Source organism: Oncorhynchus masou, chromosome 21, assembly GCF_036934945.1.
Source record: "Oncorhynchus masou masou isolate Uvic2021 chromosome 21, UVic_Omas_1.1, whole genome shotgun sequence".
NCBI lineage: Eukaryota > Metazoa > Chordata > Actinopteri > Salmoniformes > Salmonidae > Oncorhynchus > Oncorhynchus masou.
Window position 1 is genome coordinate 12,502,763 of NC_088232.1, and position 22,810 is coordinate 12,525,572.

The 22,810-nt window shown below is 42.1% G+C and overlaps 1 protein-coding gene across 5 annotated transcripts in view; it reads right to left on the bottom strand.

Moving 5' to 3' along the window:
* LOC135507813 (transmembrane protein 131-like) overlaps positions 1-22,810 on the bottom strand; it is a 118,512-nt gene that overhangs the window by 862 nt on the left and 94,840 nt on the right. For 2 of the 5 annotated variants that reach the window (XM_064927483.1, XM_064927482.1), the window contains exons 19-33: positions 22,613-22,682; positions 15,088-15,197; positions 14,421-14,563; positions 12,621-12,807; positions 11,778-11,963; positions 11,389-11,538; positions 10,490-11,099; positions 10,194-10,309; positions 9,556-9,728; positions 8,078-8,284; positions 5,596-5,674; positions 4,694-4,809; positions 4,232-4,358; positions 1,051-1,127; positions 768-907 (exon numbers count right to left, since the gene is read on the bottom strand). In XM_064927483.1, coding sequence (XP_064783555.1) covers positions 768-907; positions 1,051-1,127; positions 4,232-4,358; positions 4,694-4,809; positions 5,596-5,674; positions 8,078-8,284; positions 9,556-9,728; positions 10,194-10,309; positions 10,490-11,099; positions 11,389-11,538; positions 11,778-11,963; positions 12,621-12,807; positions 14,421-14,563; positions 15,088-15,197; positions 22,613-22,682 — 2,491 coding nt within the window. Of the gene's footprint in view, positions 1-767; positions 908-1,050; positions 1,128-4,231; positions 4,359-4,693; positions 4,810-5,595; positions 5,675-8,077; positions 8,285-9,555; positions 9,729-10,193; positions 10,310-10,477; positions 11,100-11,388; positions 11,539-11,777; positions 11,964-12,620; positions 12,808-14,420; positions 14,564-15,087; positions 15,198-22,612; positions 22,683-22,810 lie in introns of all 5 variants that reach the window. The other 3 variants (XM_064927480.1, XM_064927481.1, XM_064927484.1) reach the window with 2 other exon arrangements.

Sequence of the window (22,810 nt, forward strand, 5' to 3'; positions counted from 1 at the left end):
TGTCTGCAGTAACGTAGCAGGCATAAAAGAAAGCTACAGTAAAGTTGATACTGTGAGATTTCAAAAATGACTAGAGAGACTGTCAATGAGTACAGCAAAAAAGACTATGATCAACATTGTATTGACCCATGCTGAGGCCAGAACCACGGTGGGTAGTTTGTAAAAAGTGGAAGTTTTCCACTCAAGAAAAGCAGACAAAGCCTCACTCCCTAGATTCCCATTCAAACCGCAGAGATTGCAGTTCCTATTTTATAAGCTCTATTTGCATTGTTATAAATCACACAGTTAGATTGTGATGTTAAATTTGGTAACCACAGACAGCACACCGAAAGGGGAAAACAGAGGTTACAGAGGCCAAGGGCGTTTCAGAAAACAGACAGTCAACAAAACGGTAGCTCCACAGATTCAGAGTTACAATAACACTTACATTGATTTTCCACTTAAATAATTCCTTTATACTTTATATTAAAATCATAAATATATAATATTAAATAATAAGCTTAACTGCACATGCCTTTTTCAACAAGGAGTTAAACATTGGGGACGGATCAAAAGGACAAAATAAAGGTTTGAAGAAAAAAACATGAATCTTAAGTGTAAATGAAGGCAGTTCCCTGTTTTACCTTTTTCCTTGGTGCAGACACTTAGTAAACCTGCACGAAGTCGTGGTTAGGACTAGGTCATTGACTGAGGCAGACGGGGACAGTAATGATAGATATTAGGGGGATTAGGTTGAATGGAGCCAGCAGCGGGTCCCGGGGGTTTACCTTGCTGCCCACACAGCCGGCTGTATCCCAGGTTGAGGGAGCCTCCTGGGAACACTCCTCGCTCCAGCTGGGCCGGTGGCTGTAGGCTACCGCCTGGCTCTCTGGCTGGCACGGGAAACTGTTGTGGAAGTTGGTGTTGCCTGTGGACCGATGGTACAGATACAATGGTAAGTGTTTTCCCATGATATTTCACCAGGTTGTACCATTGAGCTCAAACGCCCTTTTCAAGGGAGACCTGTATAAGACATTTTGCACACAATAACACAGTAGATTTGACGCCTACCTGCTGACATGTAATTGCCCTGGCCACAGTATGCATACGGGCTGTTACATTGGCTGTTGACACTGTTCCAAGGGAAGCTGTTCAAGAACACAAATATACATTAACGAAAACACAAAATCGTAAATGAGCTAACACACATTATTTCACAATAAAAAATGTATATGATTTGACAGGTAACCAGGTAACCACATCACAGGGGTAAACACATTTGCATTTATTAAGGCTCCCTGGAGTCCAGCAGCATTAAAGGCAGTTACATATAATTACAAATATTACATGACATTTCACAACACATTAAGTCTGTGCACTCAGGCCACTACTCCAGTACCACATATCAACAATACAAAAGCCATACGCGTGTGTAGAGTGTGTGTGTTATGTGTATGGTGTGCCCGTGTCTCTTCACAGTCCCCGCTGTTCCATAAGGTGCATTTTTATTTAAAAAAAATGCATATATATATATATATATATATATATGCGCCTCTCATAGTCTGTTCGCGCCTCTCATAGTCTGTTCGCGCCTCCCATAGTCTGTTCGCGCCTCCCATAGTCTGTTCGCGCCTCCCATAGTCTGTTCGCGCCTCCCATAGTCTGTTCGCGCCTCCCATAGTCTGTTCGCGCCTCCCATAGTCTGTTCTTGACTTATTAATAGTGGTTTTAAGAAGGCAGAGCAGCGCTTTATTATGGACAGACTTCTCCCCATCTTAGCTACTGTTGCATCAACACCTCCAAGCAGTTTAGTCAACTTGCTCAATTTCCACATTATTCAATAGAATATGTAGTTGAGGTTTAGGGTTTCGTGAATAATTTGTCCCAAATACAATGCTTTTAGTTTTAGAAATATTTAGGACCAACTTATTTCTTGTAACCCATTCTGAAATTGACGGCAGCTTTTCGTTAAGTGTTTCAGTGATTTAACTCGCTGTAGTAGCTGCCGTGTAAAGTGTTGAGTCATCCACATACATAGAAACAGAGAATTCCTGTTTGAAGAACAACCTTTGTGTTCTGTTAGACAGGTAACTCTTTATCCACAATATAGCAGGGGGTGTAAAGCCATAACACATACGTTCTTCCAGCAGCAGACTATGATCAATAATGTCAAAAGCCGCACAGAAGTAAATATAAAAAAAATAGTCTAACAGTCTAATAGTCTAACAGTCTAACAAGACAGCTCCCACAATCTTTTTATTATCAATTTCTCTCAGCCAATCAGTCATTTGTGTAAGTGCCGTGCCTGTTGAATGTCCTTCACTATAAAGTGTTGAAAGTCTGTTGTCAATATGTTTACTGTAAAATAGCATAAATACAAATAAATATGGTCAAACACAATTTGGTAACAGGCTGATTGGTTGGCTATTTGAGCCAGTTAAGGGGCTTTACAATTTTTGGGTAGCGGAATGACTTTTGCTTCTCTCTAGGCCTGAGAGCACACACTTTCTTATAGGCTTAGATGAAAATATGGTAAATAGGAGTCACAATATTGTACGCTATTATCTTCAGCAATTTTCCATCCAAGTTGTCAGACCCAGGTGGATTTTTTCACCTCTTCCACACTCACTTTTCGGAATTCAAAATGACAATGCTTGTCTTTCATCATTTGGTCAGATATACTTGGACGTGTCGTGTCAGCGTTTGTTGCTGGCATGTCATGCTTAAGTCTGCTAATCTTGCCGATGAAAACAAATCATTAAAGTAGCTGGCAAGGTGCTGCAAAGCATATTACCATCCTTCATTTATCTTTGTTTCATAGGATAGTTTATTCTTTTCATTCAGCTTAGTCACATGATGTCTCAGTTTGCAGTACTGTACATTTGCCAATAGGTTGTGCAGCCAGACTTATTTGCCATTCCATTTGCCGCATCCCTCCCAACCATAAAATGTTTCAATTCCTCATCAATCCACGGGGATGTATCCGTTTTCACAGTTATTTTCTTAATGGGTGCATGCGTATTAGTAACTGGAAAAAGCAATTTCATAAACGTGTCAAGTTCAGCGTCTGGTTGCTCCTCAGTACACACCAGCAAATGTTCTTTACATCATCAACATAGGAATCACTACAAAACGTATTGTATGACCTCTTATACACTATATTAGGCCCAGCCTTTGGAACTTTGGTTTTCCTAAATATATTGTGATCACTACATTCGATGGATTTGGATACTGCTTTAAAGCAAATTTCTGCAGCATTAGTAAAGATGTAATCAACACATGTTGATGAATTCATTCCTATGCTGTTTGTAAATACCGTGGTAGGTTGACTGATAACATGAACCCAGAGTGGGGGTGGTGCAGCGGTCTAAGGCACTGCATCTCAGTGCAAGAGGCGTCACTACAGTTCGAATCCAGGCTGTATCCCATACGGCCGTCATTGGGAGTCCCATAGGGCGACGCACAATTGGCCCAGCATCTTCCAGGTTTGTCCTGGGTAGGCCGTCATTGTAAATAAGAATTTGTTCTTAACTGACTTGCCTAGTTAAATAAAGGTTGCAGGCACTGGTTACAGTTTGAAGCTTTTTCTTGAGTGGGAAGCTTGATGAAAGCCAGTCAATATTAAGGTCACCCAGAAAAATATACCTCTATTGATTTCACATACATTATCAAGCATTTCACACCTGAACCTGAAGCCATACTACTTCAACAGTATTTAACATGAGATCCTTTCTCAGCTTTACAGGAATGTGGCTCTGAATATAGACAGCAACACCTCCACCACTGGCATTTCTGTCTTTTCTGTAGATGTTATAACCATATATTGCTACCACTGTATCAAAGGTATTATCTAAGTGAGTTTTAGAATATGAATGTCATCTATTATTAGCAAGTTATTTCATGAACCTTGTTTCTTAGGATACATATGTTAATGTGTGCTATTTTTAGCACTCTCCTGGAATTCTTGATTGTTTTAATTGCTTTACTAGGAAGCTTATGAGAAGTAGGTATACATGAGAATGTTTTTTTATTTTTTATCTTTGAGGTAATAGTGCAGGGTGAGCTGCACACAGTCGACTTCCTACAAGGGCACACCACCTCAGGTCTATAAACTCTGGTTCATATGCAAATGCTTACTGTATACAATAGCTGTATGATCGACATGGCCTGACAATCAAAATGGCTTCCTAAGCTACAACATGATTGTAGAAAAGACACAATTTGTAAATTCCCTCTCGGCTTAGTGACATACCCATTGAAGGGGGCTGAGGCTTGAGGTACGTAGGGCACGGCCTCTGAGGCGTTGTACCTGAACTCATTGGTGAGGGGCACAGAGGGAGCCGACCAAGTCTCCTCAGGAAAATACTGGCCCGCCACATCTGAGAGAGAAGAGGGAAACAATTAACATAGAGCATTTATAACAAGGTAAGCAGTAACGCAGGCTTTATAGTAGGGTTGGAGAAAAACCATGCATACTTGGCTGTCCAGAAAGAGGGTTGGTCATCCCCGATTTATGACACCAAACATTTACAGCAATCGCACTCATTCGCAAAACGCATTTATGCAATGACAAACAAAACAATACCCTTGCATGCTAATTTTATAGCACTTCCCTTTTTTAGATCAACTTTCTATTTATAATAGACAAGACATTTTACACACAGATTCTGATGTCCAGGTATGTCAACATTTATCGACTGAGCACTTCACTCACCCATGGTGCTGTCCATGCGGGCTTCTACAGAAGCGAAGCAGGGGGCAAAGTTGGGGGGCACCGGGGCGGGCTCTGTTGGGCTTTGGCAAGGCTCCTTCCTGTACAGGTTATTCATGCTGCACACCAGGGGACATATATAGCACTTTGAGATTATGTGTGTAATGAAAAGCACTTAAAAAATGTACATAAATAATGATCATTATTATTGGAACTTTGACTTCTCCATTAGGGTTGATAGGATCAAAGTGTCTTTGTCAGTAAGGACTTTTAGAATGATAGTACACTTCTTGAAAAACTATAAGAGTGGTTCAGTTGGTTAGAGTATGGCCGGGCCTGCCACACTACAGTTGTGGGTTGAACTGTAAGTAGCTTAATATAAAATAGTCTGCTAAATTACCATAAGAGTATGTCTTCCATTCTATGTGTTTACATGTGTGTATTTACAGTGCCTTGTGTTTTGCAAGGAGGAATGGGAAAAAATTTCAGTCTCTCGATGTGCAAAACTGATAGAGACATACCCCAAGCGACTTACAGCTGTAATCGCAGCAAAAGGTGGCGCTACAAAGTATTAACTTAAGGGAGCTGAATAATTTTTCACGCCCAATTTTTCAGTTTTTGATTTGTTAAAAAAGTTTGAAATATCCAATAAATGTCGTTCCACTTCATGATTGTGTCCCACTTGTTGTTGATTCTTCACAAAGAAATACAGTTTTATATCTTTATGTTTGAAGCCTGAAATGTGGCAAAAGGTCGCAAAGTTCAAGGGGGCCGAATACTTTCGCAAGGCACTGTATCTGTCTGTGTTTGTGCGATTAAATCAGTTAAGGTGTGTGTGTGTGTGTGTGTGTGTGTGTGTGTGTGTGTGTGTGTGTGTGTGTGTGTGTGTGTGTGTGTGTGTGTACCTCTGGGCCTTGTAGGTGGAGTTTATGGTCTGGTAGCAGCCTCTCTCGGCTGGGTAGACGCCGTACTGCATGGAGTCCCCTGTGGACACAGACACACAGCTACAAATCACAACTCTGACCCTGCTTTCTAATGAAAACATGTTAGTTCATTCATCCTTTTTCTACCATATCAGCGTCAGAGAGGGAGAGAGAGCGTGGGAGTGGTAATGTTAATCGAAATTGTTAAAACGTTTCAATAACAATTCTAATAAATGCAACAGTAAAAATATTACAAACTTTTAGATTTTCTTTTTAATCAATCAGATATTGATTTAATTTTTGCACATAAAACATTGTACTGGCAAAGACAAATAACGAATGGAGTTCAGGCATTTTGGTGGGAATTCAGGTATTACATTTATTATAAAATGTCTTTTTTTTTATTCCCAGGTATTTTTTTAATACTTTGTGATAATATTGTTAATTCTATGTTCCTCGTTTGCCTGGGTGTATTTGCATTCATTAATACATTTATATAAAGGGCCTACCTGCACTGTCTAGACAGCCTCATGAATGATTCATTATTGTTGTCATATTCTCTTGCATAATTCAACAAGTGTGTCAAGAGAAGGATAACCATGCGTTTTTAAAATCAAAACACTAGCTCTCGATTACACCTATTTATACCTGCTTTCCATTGTTTGCGAGATCAGACATAATATCACTATAATCGAAGCTTTAATTTTCAGAAGTTGCTTTGACTTCAGCGCCACTAGTTTGCAAACATTTGAACTAAATCATTACTTTTTTTCCCTTCGATTGCACATAAATCTAAACCGATCAAAATAAGATATCTTTCTTGTGATGTAACTGTCGAGACAGTGCGTTAAATCCCAGACGTTGTGTTAGCATTCTTATAGATGCACAGGAAAACCAATGTATTCCATTGAGCCCATTTCAGCCATTACCAGAGTGGGTTTGGCAGGTCATTAGAAACATTTCTGGGGTCGTTACGTCAACGAGAAAAAACCAATGGCACTAGCAAGTGTGAGAAAGAGTCATCAGAGTAAGAGATTTAAGTGACAAGTGGATTTTGCACCCCTCAAAACACAAGAAATAGATGGCTGAGAGAGTGTGCTGTAGACAGAGAAAGAGGGAGAGAGAAAAATGGGCGGAGAAAGATGGAGAACAGGTAAGGTGAAAGATGGATGCAACATTTCCATGTCTGATGAGGTGTACACTGAGGTGGATTCAGAGATGGGGAATTTGAGAATCTCAGCCCTAACCAGGACAGACAAAGTCACTCAGAGCCAAAGGACAAGAAAACATCTGGCCTAACCTAACCCAGCACCACGGAGTCTCCAGTCCCACTTTCAACCCCCCCCCCCAGGCCTCGGAGCTCCAGAGCATAGATCCGGACCTACTATTCTGGAGTGAAAGGAGGACATTTTGATGAGAAGCACATGTGCGGGATGGACTGGAGACACGTGGCTATGCTGATGAAAGACAGAGCAACAGATGAGAGTTGGGAATAGTAAAGGTGCAATATGTAGGGACCAGGGGAAAAAAAAACACATTCCCTAAAGTTAATCTGTGACTCTAGGGCAGGGTTCTCCAACCCTTCCTGCAGGCTTCCTGCAGGTAGCCTAGCGGTTGGGCCAGTAACCGAAAGGTCGTTGGTTCAAATGCCCAAGCCAACTATGTGAAAAACTATTGTTATTAACTAACCGTGGCGCTAGATTAGGGTTAAAGTGAAAACCTACAGGATGGTAGCCCTCCTGGAACAGGGTTGAAGAGCCCTGCTCTAGGGGCACGTTTCCTGATAAGAGCAGTGCAGTGGTTGTGACAGTGTATGCACTTTCCCTGTCCAAGGTGCTGCAGTAGCGAGTGGGGGGAATGTGTATACACTGAGTGTACAAAACATTGGGAACACCTTCCTAATATTGAGTGCTAACCCCCTTTTGCCCTAAGAACAGCCACAATTCGTCGGAGCATGGACGCTGCAAGGTGTTGAAAGCATTCCACAGAGATACGAGGTCATGTTCACTCCAATGCTTCCCACAGTTGGATGTCCTTTGGGTGATGGACCATTCCTGATGCACACATGCGAAAAACCCAGCAGTGTTGCAGTTCTTGACACACAAAACTGGTGCGCTTGGCATCTACCACCATACCCTGTTCAAAGGCACTTCAATCTTTTGTCTTGCCCATTCCCTCTGAATACACACATACACACATAATCCATAATTGTCTCAAGGCTTAAAAATCCATCTTTAACCTGTCTCCTCCCCTTCATCTACACTGATTGAAGTGAATTTAACAAGTGACATCAATAAGGGTTCATAGCTTTCACCTGGATTCACCTGGTCCGTCTATGTCACGGAAAGAGCCTCATGTACTGTATACTCGGTGTATAGATAAAAGCGTGCTTGTGTGTGTGTTGCATATAGTGCAGTGTGTGTATGTGTGTGTGAGCGCGCATACTGCAGTAGTGCGTTCATACTTTTCCTGGCCGAGGTAGTGCAGTGGTGTGTGCGGTGGCGCGGGGCGTCGGGGTCCTTGTCTCCCTCAACGCTGCTGGCAGAACTCCAGCTGCCCCAGCTGCCGCGGCTGGCCCGCACGCTACCTGATGAGCTGCCCGAGTCTGAGCCCGATTCGCAAGCAACGTGCCGCTCCACACACTTCCGCCGTGGCCGCACCAGACACACACCTAGAACAGGAAGGAGGGCAAGAGATGTTGAGGACTGTGTAAAGCCTGTGGCCGATGCAGTAACACTCCAAGGCCAGTCAAATATACCGCTCAATCCCTTCAATCCCCATGGCCAACCTTTCGAAGGTTCTCCCACTTGCATATCTTCCATTCTGTTTCCAACTGTTTAAATGAAAATGTAAAATGTAAAGAAAGAAAGAGATGCTGAGGACTGTCCAATGTTCAATATAAAATGTCAATCTACTAACTTTAACTCATTCACTCTCGTCTTTAGCCATCGCATTTAATTGGGAATTCCCAATGTTTCTGATAATGTGGCAAAACTGAACATGTACTGTAACATCTACCATGTCAATGTGTTCGAAAAAGAAAAAAGGCACTTTGGCACCCTCTTGTGGTCAGTCGGGTGTAAAGATACTTAGAGATGTCCATATCATCATCGCAGACACAGCAGAATGCTTTTAACAGGATGGTGGTTTAGGTGAGGGGTAGGGTTTAACTTTGGTCAAGTTAACCACAACCTGTGGCTATATCTGCCAGTCTATCAAGTGGTTGAGGGGTGTAACCATAGATGTCCCAGCTTTTTGAGTGTATGTGCGTGTTTGTCAGGGTTTCCGTTATCCGGTAATAGCCTGCTCTTGGCCTATAAAATATTAAACCGCTCGCATGTGTGCTGACAGTTGCACATCGCTGCGCGTATAATGTGAAGAAATAATAGTTGATCACCATTTTAAGCTAAACGTTGTGATCTGTTGAGTCAAACTCATTGCTTTTTAACAGTTTAAAAAAAAAAATTATGTAGCCTAGGCCTACTGAATTTGGGATCCATCGTCTCACAACTGTCCCAGAGTTTGTTTGGAATAGGCCATTTCTTTCTCGATAAGCTGACCAATAGAATAGGTAAACGTTTATACCATGGGGGATAGTAATTGACATAGGCTAGTGATTTTGCTGTTCGTTATTCTTCTTCTTGGCTGAGGAAAAGTACATGTGGACAGTTCTTCTAACATCTTCAAAGTGCACATCAGAATTCGGCATTCCGCATGTTGCATTCTCGACTTGCATGTTCTGTTAATATGAATTACCACCATCTAAAATGTGATTTCTGTCATTCTGCGAACCACGGGTGGACGCCCTAATCAGTTACGCACCCAATGCATGAGTCCGGCAGATTTCTTAAATGTCCAGTCAATTAAAAGGTTGCTGGTCAAATCTCCGCCGCCACATTTTCCTAACGGAAACCCTGGTGTGTGTATGTAATATGTACCCACCGTTCTGTTTGAGGGGGCTGCCGGGGTTGGGGCTGGGCTTTGGTGCGTCTGTTTTTGTTGTGGAGCAGCGGTTCCGAGTGCGGGTTCCGTTCATATTCTGTTGTTGTTCTCCCGTTCTCCACTCCGGCTCCCTCTCCTGCACTGACACCACAACCACGCTGTGTTCAGGTAGCCTGTGGGAACAGCAAAGACCAATGTCCCTTTTCAATGTCTTCACATTTCCTGCAGTGATTCTACAATCAACAGGGTTTCAAACCTTCAACACAGCTGAATGTTCTACTATAAACGCTTGCTGAGGGTAGCTAATTAACGGTTGTTTCTTAAATTGAAATCAATCCCAAATCGAAAATATCTAATTCACCATTTCACTTTCGACCCAGTTAGAAAATATTAACGTGAAATGTTTTACTTTAGGTCATTGAACAATAGCCGCGGTGTGAATTAGGTGCATCACATCTGTGTGGGATGAATAGGTTCATCTCAAGCAATGACTTATTGAAGATTGTCCTTTGAGTGCTGTCAATTTCATTCTCTATAGATTTTACAAAATGGAATTCTGCACCAAACCATTTGTCAAGATTCATTTGTAAGTGAGCACGCTGTCTATTGCCGTCTATCGATTTGAAGATGCCAGGTACCCAGAAATCCCCTCTGTGTTCTTCTTGCGACTCTTTTTTGCCTTGTTGTTCCCGGCTGGGACACCAGCCTCCGTCTTCTCTGCCTTCTTCCTCTGGCTTTTACCATCCTCTTTGGTCTGGAGGGAGAGAGAACGACAGAAAGATTACATTCACATTTCCACCCTGTACTGAAGTACTTAGATTGCACACAAAAATAATCTCGACAGAGCTGTAGGAGAAACCAGGCTACAAGCATCAATCAGAGCGAGCTATCAAATAAAACCAAGTAATAGCCAATTGATCACCCTGTGTATCACCTCCAGCTCAGAGTTGTCCCTTTTCTCTGTTGTGTCCCTCTTCTCTGCAAACTGCGAATGTGTACCGAGGTTGTACCCTTTCTCTGTCACGGGGCTGCACAGCAGGAGACCAGGTCGGGGGCCCGGGCCCACAGTGACATTGTCGGGGAAGCCGGCCTGTGTTTCCACGGGAAACATAACCGCCGCCGGCCCCTTGCTGTCCTCCCCCTGGGCGGCACTCTGTGGGGGAGCTTCCTGAAAGTGCCGTGTCATTTTCTTAACGTCGATTTGACAGAGGAACGTGGGCTCGTTGTTGTTGCAGGCGTCCGTGCTCAGGTAAGGTTCCAGGGTTCCCAGGTCGGGAGTTAGGTCTAGTTCCCGCTCTTCCTCGGTCGCCGTCGCCGCAGTGGCGGAGGAGCTGGTTTTGTACTTGCCGTAGTAAACAGACACCTTATGTTTCTTCTGTGGCTGGGAGGGGGTGGTGGAGGCAACCTTCTTGGAGGAGGAGGAAGAGGAGAAGGGCTGTGGTCGGGGGGTGGAGCTGTTGGCCACTGCCGGGGAGCCACGCCCCTTCCCTTTGTCGGAGTTGTGGCAGGTCTCCACGTACGTCTTGCAGCTGCCCTTCATTTTACTGGACACGGACAACAACCAGTTAGAGACTGTGTATGTGTAAACCCATACCAGTGCATTATCACCAGCTAATCAAATGGGTGATAAGCCTCATTTAAAGAACAAAATTAGATCAGGTTTATGTAGATAACATGCAACTACTTTTACAACCTGGTTGATGGAACACTTTTACTGGAGTGTTATATCAAGTACCACCAAAACATCTAACTTGAGTCATGTTTTATATTGGTAATTAACCATGTAAAACTGTTGATGTAGGGTACAAATATTTGATTGGAAACGGGTCTTACTTGACTCCGTTGGGGGTGATGTTGTTGACGGGGCCATTGTCCCGGGACAGGGCAGAATTGTAGATGCTCCGGGTTGTGGGACTGGAAAACTGAGACAGGATGTACTGGGCCTGGTGGAAAGCCATCAGACAAACACCCGCCAGGGAGAAGCTGAGAGGAGAGAGAGAGGATATGGCTGGTTATTCATTGGTGATACCAGTGCCAACAAATTGACAGAAAGAAGTAGACACCGGTAATCTACTTGGGGAGTTAAAGTCCATTGTCTTTCAACCTGAAACCTCTTTAATGCAACAACAAAAAATCATGGCGCTATGTACGACATTGGCTTTTCTTCACCCAGTGTTGGCACTAAGTTAGTACTGGTCTATGCGTCTCGGGGTGGCACTGACCAGGTGAAGATGAGGGTGACCACCCAGAATGTCTCCTCCCAGCTGGGTCTGGGCACCACTTGAGCACAGAGGGGCAGCATGTGGTGGGGCAGCGTCACGTTGAGGGTGAAGGGGAACAATGAGCCGCGCGACGTCACCAGGGTCAGGTCCCGGATCACCCAGGACGACGTGAAGTCTGGCGTGAACCTGGAGGAGGGAGAGAGGGGGGTGGAGCAAGAGAAGAGGAGGGAGAAGGTGGAGCAAGAGAAGGGGAGGGAGAAGGTGGAGCAAGAGAAGGGGAGGGAGAAGGTGGAGCAGGTGAAGGGGAGGGAGAAGGTGGAGCAGGAGAAGGGAAGGGAGAAGGTGGAGCAAGAGAAGGGGAGGGAGAAGGTGGAGCAAGAGGAGGGAGAAGGTGGAGTAAGAGGAGAGAGAGCGAGCGAGTGATGAAGGGGGAAAAGAGGAAGGTAAAAAGGAAATGGGGGAGATTACGAGAAGGGGCGAGAGGGTAGACAACCAAAGAGGAAAGAAAGAGGGGGAAGTGGAGATAGAGAAAATATAAGTTGAGACAGTGGGGGGAAAAGGAGAGAAGGAGATGAGAGGTCAGTGAGCGATACAAATGTCCAAAAACAATTACTTGATATGTCTCGTATAACAACAAATGATCGACTGAACATTACAAACGTCTTGATATGTTCGGACTGAATACAAAAATGATACATCCATTTTTCTTTCATTACTTTGTGTACCCTTCACTTGAATGGAACCTGAAGCATGTACACTACACTGCTGAGTTAATACAAAATATGTTCACATCAAAAAAGGTTCAACAACCATCTGCGTCCATTCTTCCGACATTTGACTTACGCAATGGTGATCTCGGACGAGGAGTTGTGGTCCAGGCTGAATGACCTGCACTGCAGCACCTCGAAGCCGAAGCCCTGGCACTTGTAACCGTTGATGTTCATGGACGTGACCGTAAGGGGCAGCTCCCCGGCGTTCTCCACCTTGAAGCTCTTCCGGATGGCAAACAGAGGCTTGTTGGCGCGCAGGCCTGGGAGGTAGATGGGAGGAAGCATTTTTTGTTTGATGCATAAAGAACTTAGGAAATAAATGAATGTAGCCAGCCACACACTCTTAAGAACAGTAGAGCAAGACTAGGGCTGAGTCCCAAATGGCACCTTATTCCTTCTATAATGCACTACTTTTGACCAGGGTCCCTACTTTTGACCAAGTACGTCACTATAAAGGGAATAGGGTGACATTTGATGTACCACCAAGGATTAACTAGCCTAGGTAGGAGAACACACAGATAAGACACGCTTTATTGTTAGTTTAATTACAATAAATCTGCTTTGTGCCATTAAAAGGAGTTTACTACAGGTTGTACAGCAGAACTTCCACACTAAGACAATGATTAAGTAGCCTAGTTTCAAATTCAAGGGCCTTATAAATTGAGTTTGAATTACAAATTTGCCTTGACTAATGAATTGTATTAGTATTAGTAATGCATTCAAATATTGATAAACATCTAATATGATCTAGCTACATACAGTGCATACACTTAGGGGTGGGCAGTATACCGTGTTTTACGATATAACGGTATTCCACACCTAGCCCCTCTCCCTTTCACTCATGGAGCGCATTTGCTGTTCCTCGACCACGAGACACTTGCGTTTAGTCTGCATGCAACACAGCAACAACATTGATGACAACGATGCTGTTTTCACTTTGCTTCTTAATATAAATCCACTAGCATTCTATAATTACACTTAGTTTGTGTTTCTTACGTCTGCAAACAGCTAGTTGGGTCCACTAATGCTAATCGATAGTTAGCTGGCTAGCATACCAACATAGCAGTGATGGTGTTGACCTAAATCAGCATGTTGTTTGTGCAACAGTCTCTTCTAAATCAATGAGGAATACGCAAAGCATGAATATGTTAGATACATGAAGTAGCTAAGAGAAAATATTAAATGTAGCCAAAGATTATAGGGTCTCCTAGGAAACACTTATTAACACTTTGGTTCCTACCCTGTCACAATAACTCCTCCCTTGCATTTTAATTTGTTGTCATGTCAAACAACACTATATTCAAAGTGCCCACTATTATATTCTAACTATAGAATTAAAATAATCATTAGTTCACCCAAGTGTTTTGCTCTAAATCACAAGTCAAATCACAATTGCAACATTTGGTTAAAAAAATAAAGCCTAGGTTGTTTGCTCATATCGTGCGGCCCTACGTGGCAGTGTGGAAATTATCTCAAATAAGTGCAGGAAACACAGAAATGTTTGAAAACGTTTGGTTGAATTGAACAGCATAAAACAAATCAAAATGGAGAAAGACCCATTGGAATCACTTAGAATGTTTGTGTTGCCAGCCTAGGGTCACATATTACTCATACAGCAAATGTAGAACTTTTAGTATTCAAAAATATAAAATACCATCTTTTTTTATATTGTGATATGATATTTTGGCCATATCACCCAGCCCTACATATACCGCACTTAAATTAAATATAATCAAACCCTATCATTGATGATTTTTGTGGAGTAACACACTGGTTGTTGTTATTGCCACTTAGGAGCACAAACTTGATTTTCTCTCAATGAGAGAAAGGTGGATAAATTACAAATATAAAATGAACCGAGTGGTTGGCTCACCGTCTCGGCATTCCATGAGTGTGGACTGAGGGACATTGAAGCGTAATGAGGCTCCGGGGCCCGGCAGCTTGCCCCCCACTCTCAGCAGCTCCTTGAACCCATGGCCCCGCACCGTCACCATGTCAAACACTGTCAGGTTGTTCCTGAGACAAAGAGACACCAAGGAAGTGAGAAAGAAAAAAGGAGAAAGAGAGTCAGACGGGCTCAAGACTCAGCTCCCCGACTTCCTGTTCCTCACGCTCCAACAGCAGAGTGACAGACAAGACTTTAACAGAATGGCAACTCAACACTAGACCGTCACCAATGCTGTGATTCACCAAAACCAGACACACAGCACCATACTCAAATCTGTCAAATGTCCTTAAAATACCTGGTGCCATCTAGTTTGGCTACATTATTGACCAAAACAACCACAAATGCGGAAAAACATCACGTACAAATCTATGTTTGCATAGTACTGCAATAACTACTGTAATATCAGTGCTCATATCAAAATTGTGCATGCACGAAAGACTGCAACTACTGGTACCAGTATGTAACAATTGGGGAGAATTATTCACAGTACTGTTTATGTGGCCATTTTGTCTTTGTTAGTTCATATGAAATATGAATATCAGAAGACTATTTCTAAATGTGTCATAATGTAGAGGTGACAATTGTAGTGTACCTGATGAGTAGGATGGTGGTGGTGGGTTTGTGTTCGGAGGGGGTGAACACCACGGCCACCTCCCTGCTCTCCCACGGCTGGAGGTGGTAACGCAGGACTCCCTCACCCCCCTGCAGACAACACAGAGGGCGAGGGTTAGTGGAAATGGTTCATATATCACTGCATAGCACACTTTATATAGCAAGTATTATTCAACTGCAGTCTCCTGGACAGATAAAAAACTTCTGGGTTTGTCTTTATCAGGCATATCTAGAGTAGGAATGCTGATTTAGGATCAGGTCTTGCCTGTCCATGAAACCTTATTCATTTTGATCTAAAAGGGCTGAGACGCTTGGCTTTCATTCTCTACTAATCATGGACCGATTCAGACCTGGGACACCAGGTGAGAGGCCAATGATTGAAGACCGCATTGGTTTCCCATAACTAGAGCAGGGTATCTCAATCCATTCCCGAGGGGGGACCCCCAGGGGGTTCACATATTTGTGCTAGCCCAGGACTAACCTGGATTCCCTAGGAGTGGGTTGAACAAATCTGAGCTGGAGTGTCAAAAGAAAGGAATTACTAAAACACATGCATCAAAATGCAATTAGGACCAAAGAATAATGCTATAAAAACACAGGAAATGTCCACTCAATGATATCTTCAGAATATCATGGAATATAATTGAAAAGGTTGGTTTCTCTTACATTAAAAACCTTAGTGTAACAACAGTTTTAGTAAGTAATATGCTACAGTCCAGTTCCAGCTTCTTCTGACCAAGTAGAAACATCAAAATAAGTGTATTTTTTTCGGGTGTGCATGCAGGACAGAGAAACAGCAATTCTTACACTATTGTTATATATCCAATCACCTTCTTCATCCTCATCATTCAGTTCACTGAAATGTAATTTTGATGTGCACAATTATCAGTTTCTTTTTGGTTTATATCACCTATTCATTGTCAGGTAGACACACATTTAGCGCCTTGGGACCCAAAAGCATAATCAGTGCTCTAACTCCCTCTTGCAGTGGTCTGGAGCAATGAAGCAGTGACGCAGAACAACGTACTAAACCATATATGATCTAAGTCCGCGGCATAATCTCAAAACTTTTAATTGAGCAGCCACTGTACGGTGAAGCATGGTGGTGGCAGCATCATGCTGTGGCGATGTTTTTCAGCGGCAGAGACTGGGAGACTAGACAGGATTGAGAGACACAAGTACGGAGCAAAGTGCAGAGAGATCCTTGATGAAAACCTGCTCCAGAGCGCTCAGGACCTCAGACTGGGGCAAAGGTTCACCTTCCAACAGGACAACGACCGTAAGCACACAGCCAAGACAAGTGGCTTCGGTACAAGTCTCTGAATGTCCTTGAGTGGGCCAGCCAGAACCCGGATGTGAACCTGGTCGAACATCTCTGGAGTAGAGGTGGCATCTCTGGCATAGACAATTAGGGCCGATTTCAAGTTTTCATAACAATCGGTAATTATGGACTCTGATTATGGCTGACTACTTTGCAATCCACGAGGAGACTGCGTGGCAGGCTGACCACCTGTTACGTGAGTGCAGCGTCAAAAGGACCCTGTGGCTGCAATGAGCCAATGTAAGTTGCTAGCTAGCATTAAACTTATCTTACAAAAAACAATCAATCTTCACATAATCACTAGTTAACTACACATGGTTGATGATATTACTAGGTTAACTAGCTTGTCCTGCGTTGCATATAATCAATGCGGTTCCTGTTACTTTATCATCGAATCACTTCAACTTTGCCAAACGGGTGATGATTTAACAAAAGCACATTTGCTGCACAAAGGTACCTAACCATAAACATCAATGCCTCTCTTAAAACCTCTTACACTTATGGTGGCGCTATTTCATTTTTGGAAGAAAAACGTTCCCGTTTTAAACAAGATATTTTGTCACAAAAAGATGCTCGACTATGCATATAATTGCTACTGTTCGAAAGAAAACACTCTGACGTGTCCAGAAATACAAATATCTTCTCTGTGCGTGCCCTAGAACGTGAGCTTCAGGCAAAACCAAGATGACTTGGCATCCAGGAAATGACAAGGATTTTTGAGGCTCTGTCTTTCATGATCTCCTTATATGGCTGTGAACGCAAGAGGAATGAGTCTGCCCTTCTGTCGTTTCCCCAAGGTGTCTGCAGCATTGTGACGTATTTGTAGGCAGATCGTTGGAAGATTGACCATAAGAGACCACATTTACCACGTGTCCGCCCGGTGTCCTGCGCCGAAATTGGTGCGCAAAAGTCACCTGCCAGTATTTTTCCATGGAGCAGAGAGAGAGAAGCAAGCTTCCAAGAACTGCATGTCAATGAAGAGATATGTGAAAAAACACCTATAGGTTTGATTCCAAACAACGTTTGCCATGTTTCGGTCGATATTATGTAGTTAATCCGGAAAAAGTTTCACGTTGTAGGTGACTGCATTTTCGGTTCGTTTCGGTAGCCAGGCGCAATGTAGAAAACGGAACGATTTCTCCTACACACAGACGCTTTCAGGAAACACTGCGCATTTGGTATGTGGCTGGGAGTCTCCTCATTGAAAACATCAGAAGCTCTTCAAAGGTAAATGATTTTATTTATTTGGTTATCTGGCTTTTGTGAAAATGTTGCGTGCTACATGCTACACAAAATGCTATGCTAGCTTTGCATACTCTTACACAAATTAGTCAATTTCTATGGTTCAAAAGCATATTTTGAAAATCTGAGATGACAGTGTTGTTAAGAAAAGGCTAAGCTTGAGAGCAAACGCATTATTTTAATTTTATTTGCGATTTTCAGAAATCGTTAACGTTGCGTTATGCTAATGAGCCTGAGGCTTAGTCACAATCCCGGATCCGGGATGGGGAGTTTCAAGAGGTTAAAATCAATACACAGAAGTATATTTTTTTGAGCCTGCGTATTTAGTTAAAATAAATGCATGTTAGCAGGCAATATTACGTAGGGAAATTGTGTCACTTCTCTTGCGTTCAGTGCAAGCAGAGTCAGGGTATATGCAACAGTTTGGGCCACCTGGCTCGTTGAGAACTGTATTTCTCCCTACAAAGACCGTAATTAATTTGCCAGAATTGTACATAATTATGACATAACATTGAAGGTTGTGCAATGTAACAGCAATATTTAGAGTTAGGGTTGCCACCCGCTCGACAAAATACGGAATGGTTCTGTATTTCACTGAAAGAATAAACGTTTTGTTTTCGAAATGATAGGTTCCGGATTTGACCATATTAATGATATTTATTATTATTTAAAAATAATAATAATTTCTCCCCAATTTAGTAGTATCCAATTAGTAGTAGTTACTGTCTTGTCTCATTGCTGCAACTCCTGTACGGACTCGGGAGAGGTCGAAGGTTTCTCCAAAACACATGCGTCCTCCGAAACACAACCCAACCAAGGCACACTGCTTCTTGACACAACGCACATCCAACCCGGAAGCCAGCCGCACCAATGTGTCGGAGGAAACACCGTACACCAAGCGACCTGGTCAGCGTGCACTGCGCCCGGCCCGCCACAGGAGTCACTAGTGCGCGATGAGACAAGGATATCCCTGCCGGTCAAACCCTCCCTAACCCGGACGATGCTGGGCCAATTGTGCGCCGCACCATGGGCCTCCCGGTTGCGGCCGGCTGTGGCAGAGCCTGGGCTCGAACCCAGAATATCTGGTGGCACAGCTAGACCACTGCGCCACCCGGGAGGCCCCTGATTTTATATTTGATAGAGCAGTCTAACTGAGCGGTGGTAGGCAGCAGCAGGCGCGTAAGCATTCATTCAAACATCCCTTTACTGCATTTGCTTGAAGCACAGCGCTGTTTATGACTCCAAGCCTATCAACTCCCGAGATAAGGCTGGCAATACTAAAATGGCTATAAGATCTTCCAATAGTCAAAGGTATATGAAATACAAATGGTATAGAGAGAAATAGTCGACGCGTCATAATTCCTATAATAACTACAACCTAAAACTTCTACACTGGGAACATTGAAGAACTGGGAATGTTGAACCACCAGCTTTCATATCATGTTCTGAGCAAGGAACTTAAACGTTAGCTTTTTTTATTTTACGTGGCACATATTGCACTTTTACTTTCTCCTCCAAACGCTGTATTTTTGTATTATTTAAACCAAAATGAACATGTTTCATTATTTATTTAAGACTAACTAGATTTTATTTATGTATTATATTGAGTTCAAATAAAAGGGTTCATTGTTCATTCAGTATTGCTCATTATTACAAATATATATAAAAATATAGGCCGGTATCGGTATCAGCTTTTTTGTGTCCTAAATCAGTATCGCCGTTGAAAAATCATAGTCGGTCGACCTCTATTCTGGAGAGACCTGAAAATAGCTGTGCAGCAAAGAGCTTGTGAGGGTCTGCAGAAAAGAATGGGAGTAAATCCCCAAATACAGGTGTGCCAAGCTTGTAGAGTCATACCCAAGAAGACTTGATGCTGTAATCGTTGCCAAAGGTGCTTCAATAAAGTACTAAGTAAAGGGTCTGAATACTGAAGTAAATGTGGTAATTTTTTTTGCTAACATTTACAAAAAAAATGTTTTTGCTTTGTCATTATGGGGTATTATGTGTAGATTGATGAGGGAAAAAAAATATTGAATACATTTTAGAATAAAGGCTGTAATGTAACAAAATGTGGAAAAAGTTACGGGGTCTGAATACTTTCCGAATGCACTGTATATGTATCACGACTCTATATGTATTGCGATTCGATACTGTGATTTTATTGTGATTCGATGTTCCAAACACATTGCTCACATGTGTTTGCTGTAGAGAAATGAGAGATCCATGAGAAAACAAGTTTTAAAAAGATGGAGAACAAGCTATAGGATGAGAAATACCAGTTTTGGCGCAGGTACAGCCGACTAGCGCGTTAACTATAGTGGTTCCTCAATTAATCGCTATAGATTATGCTGCGGGACTTAGAGGCAATTTGTGGTTTAGTACGTTATCCTGCGTCACTGCTTCATTGCTCCAGACCACCGCAAGGGGGAGTTAGAGCACTGATTATGCTTTTGGGTCCCAAAGCATAGTGTGTGTCTACCTGAATGAATGCTGTCAATGAATGAGCGATATAAACCAAATAGAAACTGATAATTGTGACTTCAAAATGTAATTTCAATGAACTGAATGATGAGGATGAAGAAGGTGATTGAATTTAGAATAAGAGTGTAAGAATTGCTATTCCTCTGTCCTGCACACACACACACACTACTTGGTCAGAAGAAGCTGTAACTGGACTGTAGAATATTACTTACTAAAACTGCTGTTACACGAAGGTTTTTATTCTAAGAGAAATGAAAATGTTCAAATATATTCCATGATATCCTTAAGATATATGTGATGACTGAATATAAGTAGCAAGCGCTGTCTGCTAAATAATCAAGTTGATGGCGCAGTCATATAGCCTCGGCACCTACATAAAGCTGAGTGACTCACTCATTCATGGCTTTGGAACAAAATATATACGTACCAACACTCTTTCTGATAGTCTTTAATAAAGAAATGTTTTGACTGTCCGCCTCATGACCTTAAACAAAGTTAGAGCACTGATTATGCTTTTGGGTCCCAAGACGCACCATTTTGCTTCTCTCAATCACCCACACGCAATTTAAACATTTGGATAATAAAGCATTTATTATTATTATTAACCCTGCATTATAATTATATAAAAGCCATAATTATATCACACGCCATATTTGCCCTAACAAAAAATGACATGAAAAGTGCACATTTGTAAATCCCAAACACTAAAAGTAATTGGAAATGCAGACTCAAAAGATTTGTAACATTGTGGTTACAAAAAACAATGTCAACAAGATGCTGTGTTTTTATTCATTAATACTGTGTCTCAGAAGTTTCTGTCCATGACTGATGCAACCCGAAAAAGCATTAAAGACAGAGTACTCACTCGGGTCACCGAGAAAGTCTGGACATGGCCTGCTCTCCCTTATGAAAGAAATTAGGCACTTTCCCATGTTTACTTGTCAGACTGCACAGTAGCCTAATAAACATATGCATTTTTTATCGAATTCAATAACATATATCTACCACGGTGTGTTTTTGGTTGATGGCCAATATTAAAAACAGCCAAATGCATTTGTGAATTCAATCGCTTTATTGTTGAATTATTTAAGTCTGCTTTCTCTTCTCTGTGCTGGAGTTATTTTAAGAATAAAGTAGTCTAATGAAGGCAAACAATGGTTGCTTACTGGAACACCCAAAGTCATCCAATTGTTACAATATGATTTGAAGCAATAACCTACCCGCGTGTGGTCAACTATTTCAGCACTGTTTCGCACTGCTCTGAGACAAGCAAGACTACTTAATAAACAGATACATTTTAAAACATTATAAAAAAAAAAACATCGAACTCAATAATATATTTGTACTACTGTAAATGTTGCGGTCATTCAGAATTGAGTCCTATTGTAAAGTGTAGCCTGAAGGCCAAATTGGGCAAACTTGCAATGTATTCGATGTTTACGCACTCAAAAACCAGATTTGACCCAACCAAAAAAAGGCATTAACCCCTACAAATGTATTCATTTATTATTAGCCCTGCATTATAATTCTATGAAAGTCCCTTAGATATTAATTTAGAATCCTCTAAATTTTATTTGATCTACTACTGTAATTTATTGATCTGTATTGATCTGCCAGTATTTTCATTTAGAGATTCCGGGAAAACTCTTTGATGTTTCCTTTTATGTGTCCAACCAATTTTTATTGGATTATTCACCATGGCAACCAACAAAATGTATTTCTTAGTTAGGTTGGCTTGTTTTCAGAATTCACAGCCTGCTACGCTTGTGAAAAACAAAATGCCTCCAGCTGTCCTTCACTTCTGTAAATAATATAATCAGTGGTGATAGACTGTTCAACCGGTCAGCACCTTAGGAGTAAATGTCAGTTGGCTTTTCATAGCCGAGCATTCAGAGGTCAAGACGGCAAGTGTGTGTGAGAGAGCGAGAGAGAGAGGATCGAAACACACACACATTAACGCGTGTTAATTATTTCAGAGAGCCGATCTGTTATCCAACGATAAGTTTAAAAGCCCGGCTACTGTAGGTGTGAAAATCCCCCCAACTTAAGTACTATAAAGTTTTACACAGTATCTGTTCATGAACATCTTTATGCTTTTGTTAATAAAATAATGATAAAGAAGACTTTCAAAATGCAGATGTTTATTTCAACTACTGTACAGTACATCTCAGCTACATTTTAGTTGCACTTCCCCCATAAACTATGTTCTTACAAAAAAAAGGTTCTCTAGTACAACCCATATCAAATGCTTCTCAAAGATGCCCCCTGGTGGTCAAACTAGGACTAACTAGCATTAATGGCAACAATGGCTGACACTTAAATAAAGTGCCATAGAATTATGCAGCAGCACCCCCCCCCCATCCCTACCCTACACCTAATACATTAGAGCAGCCCAAGTCCCCATAGTCAGACAGTGGAACAGACAACAAACTACATTTACCAGAATGCGCAGCATCATTACCTTGTGCTCTGCAGGCAGCAGAGTGAACTCCGTAGTGCTGATATTGACAGAGAGGGGGCTGATGTTGAACCTGGAGAAACACGTGAGAGTGTAAGTGGCTAAACAGTGAGACGCCTCATCAATAACACCTACTCAGAACTAACTGGTACGACTCGGCAATGTTAAAGGGGCAGATCTGTCTAAAATCAACTAATATTT